The following is a 6,034-nucleotide window of genomic DNA, read 5'->3' on the forward strand; positions in this document are numbered from 1 at the left end:
AGAGGTCTTAGGGTCCCGTGGGGAGTCCCGTGTGGACCCTTGCGGGTGTTGGGCAAGACTCTTTAAAAAGATATCTTAATGAGAATAGAGAGATGACCATGTTGTCAAGAGCATTTTTGTATCGCAAAAAAACAGGATTTGTTTTCTTGAATTCATATCCAATGGTTAACAATCAGCTTTAATGCCAGCTCCATGGGATCTGACAACTCATGTCTCTGTGGTCACCTATACTCTCAAGCTCATGCCCTATTCCCACCCATATAAATAAAGATAATAAATCTTAAATGAGAGACAAGTTTCATTTGGTTTCATTATTCAAATGAAACCTTATTTTGTCTGATTTCTGAGTCTCTTTGGATCAGTTTTCTGGGTTGCACTTTGTGTAACAAGTCCACATTCCTTTTTCCTATCACTCTTTCCCCAACTTGTTGTTTCTCCCTCAGACTTCATACCAGAGATTCTATCTATGTCCTGTCTTTCTCCCCTTCTTCCTAAAAATCCATCTTTTGCTGCCATCCCTGCTCCTCTAAGTCATATCTCCAATTCCTTGCTCAATATGCAGACCACAGAAGCTAAGTCCTGTCCATTTTAGCCTGTGTGATATTAGATGTATGCACTGTTCACAGCCTGAGTTGCAACTTTCATCTTCCTTTGATGTTCTTTCCACCATAGTCCATCTCTTCCAACAAAGTGTTCACTAAAAGCATGTCATGTCACACGTACTAATTTTTAGAACAAAACAAATTTTATTGACAAAGATACTGAGGTTGTCAAAGACCCATAGGTACCCAACACAGGAAAACAAACATTTTTTTTCAATCCTATAAGTTTACATTTCTGTACTTTGTGATTTTTTTCAATTTAAGTGATATTTGACACCAGAGTATAGACATAGATATGTAGGTCACCAAGAAATTTGATAAAGTACACGGTAGGATTGGCTAGATCTTTGTAAACAACCTTTCCGAACTTTTTGGATCCATCATCTCTGGTGTACTGCACCCAGGTACCTATTAAGAAGTCATTTTCATCACCTGATCTCGCCTCAGCCAGAGGGGTCTCTGGAATGATGTGGAGGTTACCTTCCTTGTAGTCATCCAGGAGCTGATAAACGTAGAGGACTGGATCATTCTTGTAGGAAATGTAAAAATAGTCCTGTAAGAATGGCACCTGGGCTAGCACCATCCCACTCCAGTTGTCCTCAGAGCCATCTTTCCCCTCAAATTTGTGTTGTACCTTTCTGCCAACCAGGGCTCTGGCGAGGTGGACATCCCTCACCTGAGGAAAAACTACTTTGTGAGGCAAGACCTTAATATTTAAAATCCTCTCATCGCTGTGGAGCTCCTGTCCGTAGACGCTGTCAATTCCGTCGTACTTCACCAAATAAAGAGAAGGGTTTGTTGGCAGTTGCCCTAGAATGATGGCCTTCCAATGGGTGACAGGCTCATTACCTTCCTTCCACCCGTGAGAAATTCTGCAGCCAACAATATTCCCCAGGGCCTGGGAAGAAGGCTTCCTCCTACTCTTCTTCTTGAGTGATATCATGCTCAGACTCTTCAGAGGTGTTGTCTTCTACCTGGCTGTAGACCTGTTGTGCTAGATCACACTGTCTTGTGGCTTCCATTCTCTTCAAATATCATACTTGCCCATTGCCTGGGACTGAAGATCTTGCCTGTTTAAACCAGACACAATGCTGTTGCCTCTGTCATATATATGAATTCCTGATGGTCAATGGATATGGGTTGGGAGTGAATGCTGGACCAAGACTCTTCTCTAAGAGAACTTCTGAGAAGGTGAAGAAGACTATGCTAAACAGTTTTGAGCTCCTAAAATTAATTTTATAAAAATAAGAAGTTAATAAGTCAGCCATGGTGGTACACACATTTAATCCCAGAACTCAGAAGTCAAGGACAGGCAGATTTCTAAATTAGAGACCAGACTGGTCTACAAAGTGAGTTCCAGGGCAGCCAGTGCTATAGAGAGGAACCCTGTCTCAACAACAACAACAACAACAAGTAAAAGAAAACAAACGAAAATCAAACGAAAAACAAACAAAACAGAAATACAAACAAAAAAATAATAAAACAAACAATCAAATGGAGAAGTTAATAGGAAGTGGTGGTGACCCATAACTTTAATCATAGTACTCAAGAGGCAGAGTGAGGCAGACCTTAGTGAGATAAAGGCTAGTCTGGTCTACACAGTGAGTTTCCTGACAGCCAAATCTAAACATACAGAAACTCAAATAAAATTAACCAAGCAAGCAAACAAACAAACAAAGAAACAAAGAAACAAGGGAAACAAGGCAATAAAAATAGTGTAATTAACAAGTAATTCTCTAGAGCTCAGAATAACATACTCAGATCAACATTTATTTCTTCAGCCCTGAGTTAATTTGCCTCTGATGAGTATCCTCTCCTTGAATTTCTATGTCAATTTAGGTTGTGCTATGACTATTACCCCCAATGATCAAGAAGAAGAGAAAAAAAAAAGGGCCAGAGGGGTCACCATGACTCTCTTGTACTTGTAAGTTCTGAGCTAAGTCCTTGTATTCACAAATATCTTCCCAGGGACACAGCACACCACTGTCCTTCTTTATTGTTTCTCCTGACCCAGCTTCGGAATTATTTGATGAAGCCATTGCATCACTGAACTCAAGAACATCTCAACAAGTTGAGGCAATATCAGCCATTTAGCACTAATATTTTCTAACGTACACATGGACAAAGAGGAGCTTTGGCATTTTAGTGGAATTGTGATCTAGATATTGTTAGCAAGGATAATAAATTCAGGACATAAACTAACCTAGACCAATCATTTCCCTTGCTAATAAACATGGGGAAAGTAGAATGTACAGCAACTCACTGTAAGAGAGAAAATTTTTAGCTTTCTGTAGCTATGAGGGTCCAAACTACTTCATAAATGTACTTACCCATAGAAAAATATCCTAGATTTTATCTATCTCCTGATTCAGATTCTATCTCCTGATACAGACCAGGCACCAAAAGCCTGTGGGAAAAAAAATGACCTTGCTTTGACACACCACTGTGAAGATAGTGAACTCACCTTCAATGGATTCTAGAGCCTCCAAGTGGAATAGATGCACAACCTTCAGCCAGTGCTCTGTGACATCACCCTAGTTCAGCTTACATCATAGAACATCAGGCTGGTTCCTTCCCTAGTTACACTCATAAACGTTCAGCATCTCGACTTTACCTTTTCATATGGCCTCCTAGAAATAATAAATGAAATCCCAACTGAAAGGCCTGATGATCTGAGTAATATTCTGCCAAAGAATTTCACCCTTGCATTGTTTTTATTGTTTGGTTGTTGGATTTTTATTTATTTGTTTGGTTTGTGTTTTGTTTTGTTTCATTTTTGTTTTTATTTTCGTTCTGAGAAAGTCTTCGGTTTCTGACTTGACAACATCCATGGTGGTTATTTTTCACGTTCCAACCTTTCCCTTGGTTATCTTTAAGCTGTGCTTCTTATCATAAATATTGCCTGACTCTTTGAGGCAGCACACTGGATAGCACACCAATTTTCACTTTATGAAAACCCACAGTTAGAGGAGGACTATTTTTATGCAAATATAGCTGGAATTTGACAGGTTTAAATGACATGTATTGAAACCAATGGCAATCATGAATTATGGATTCTTTGGAAAGTAAGAGGACAACATAGATCTTGGGCATGCTTACTAAGTTGTGATAAAATTAAAACAAACCTGATATCTCCCAGTCATATTTTAAAGGTTTTTAAAATTTACCAGCACTTCTGATTATAAGGAATTTCATAGTTTAAATGCAGTAAAACAGGATGAAATAGATGAGGTAATTTTACTTTTGAAATATGTGTAGACAGAATACTGGACACAGGTACGTATAAAATTTACTTACAAATTAGAGGACATTTTAATTGTCCATGCCACATAGATCTTCAGTTCTTCAAAAAAAAATCCTTTTCAGTACCTTCCACGGTCCCCACCACACCCTGTACATCATCTTCATATGATATGATACTATCCATAAAGAGCTAGATCCTTCAACAACAGTCATCAAAAAAAAAATCATTCCTTAAGGTGTGGCCACAGGCCAATGTGATGGGTGATCATTATCTGAGATTCTATCTTCCCAGGATGATTTAAGTTCACAAAAAAAATCTAAGAAGGACCACTACATATCCATATCATCAATTCATCAATATTGATTGCCTCACCGTATGAAACATACATGCTATGGAATGAATTTAGATGTCAACTACTGGATGAATGCCTTAAAAATGAGAGGCAGAAAGAGAGAGAGAGAGAGAGAGAGAGAGAGAGAGAGAGAGAGAGAGAGAGAAATATATTTCTCATCTATGTGTATTAGTGCAGGGCTTTGTTTTCAAAAAAAAAATGGATGGAACGGTAAAATACTATATATTAGGTTAGACAAGTAAAACTCAAAATGACAATTGTGAAAATATAAATTTCATAAGGGATATTAAAAAATAGGAGGTATTTTGGAAGAGTAAGCGCAGCAGCAGGGGGGAGATTTGATAGCAATGGAGGATAGTGGGGAGGATGAAGATGGTAAAAGGACACTATAAACCTGTGCAAAGGGTCACAGAAAAGGCCTGCGACTTGTACACTTAAAAAAACACTGGTATAAACTAAGAGAGTCCAAATAATATTTTGATTAAATTGGGGATTTTAGCTTCAAGACACTATAAAATGTATTTGTATTTTTCTACTCACGTGTGGTTCTTGCTATGTTGAACATGATATGGGTGACAGGATATGGTAAGGTGCTTCAATGTTTGTGTATCATTTATCATCAAATGCACATGTCACTCAGTGAGCTGCAAGGCTATCACAGGGAAGGAGGTATCTAAAGATCTTAAGTGTACTTGACGTAGGGAGAATAATGCCCCCACACTACTATAGATGTTGAAATAATCACATGTGTTTCCCAAAATAATTTTCTGAAGATTAATCCCCAGGTGTGAATATATTTGGAAGAAATTGAATGGGTCAGGAGGGATATGACCTACATATAAAAATAATTTAATAATGCTGTTATAGAAAAGGATTAATTATGAAAGGGAGTTTGGTTCCCTCTTTTCTCTTTCTAGCCCATTGGATTCCTCTGTGATGACATCATCTCACAAGAATTCACTCATTTGCTGATGGTGTGTTCATCTTTGAATATACAGACTCCTGAAAAGGGTCATACAAAATATGCTTCAGTATATACTAGACAATTAGTGTCATTTTGTTTGGCAATACAACATGTATGATTATACCTCAGAATCATGAGCAACTGGGCCATATGGGAAATATAATTAGTATATTTCTGCTGGCTGAAGATCAGATGTGTTGAGTGTTATCATGTGTGCTGTTCATGAGAGGAAGCAGGATAGATGGTGAGTATAGATCAGAGAGGAACATCCAAGGAGGACACTATGTAAGGAACCCTAGGAAGAGCACCATCACTGCTTTTAGCTAGTAGACATATTTTTAGAATCCCCACTTTCTAGGGTGGAAAAGAAAACGGTATTACTCTAATTTACTAAGTATGGTCATTTGATACATCAGTGATCATCACCAAGGTGAACAGGTGTTGACAGAAGTTTGGGGACTCAGGAGAAGCCTGTTCTGGGAAAACCCATTGCCTTCAAAGTACGGAGACTTCTGACCAGCAACACTGGATAAACAGTCTACATTGGCAGCAGTATCCCCATTATGTCCAAATTAGTGGTTTTCAAACCATGGAATGTGACTCCTCTGAGTGTTCAAACAACTCTTTCACAAGTGTCACATATCATATATCTTGTTTATAAGATATATACTTTACAATTAATGACTATAGCAAAATTATATTTATGAAGTTGCAATGAAGTAACATTATTGTTGTGGAGCTGTATATTAAAGATTCACAACATTTTGAAGATTGAGGACCACTATTCCTGACTTCTCTAAATCATGCCTGTCACTATGGGCTGGAGGAATAATCCCCTTTATTCAATCAGTCAAACGTAGAAAAATCAAAAC

At 38.1% G+C, this 6,034-nt stretch overlaps 1 protein-coding gene across 1 annotated transcript; it reads right to left on the reverse strand.

The window, feature by feature from the left end:
• Positions 1–808: 808 nt before the first annotated feature.
• Positions 809–3,073, reverse strand: Gm21805 (predicted gene, 21805). The gene is made up of 2 exons (NM_001373928.1): positions 2,933–3,073; positions 809–1,826 (listed from the first exon to the last, which is right to left on the reverse strand). Exon 2 carries the CDS (start codon positions 1,543–1,545, stop codon positions 862–864), a length of 684 nt encoding a protein of 227 aa, NP_001360857.1. The 5' UTR covers positions 1,546–1,826; positions 2,933–3,073; the 3' UTR covers positions 809–861.
• Between the last annotated feature and the right edge of the window lie 2,961 nt (positions 3,074–6,034).

The sequence above is a fragment of the Mus musculus genome, chromosome Y, assembly GCF_000001635.26.
Source record: "Mus musculus strain C57BL/6J chromosome Y, GRCm38.p6 C57BL/6J".
NCBI lineage: Eukaryota > Metazoa > Chordata > Mammalia > Rodentia > Muridae > Mus > Mus musculus.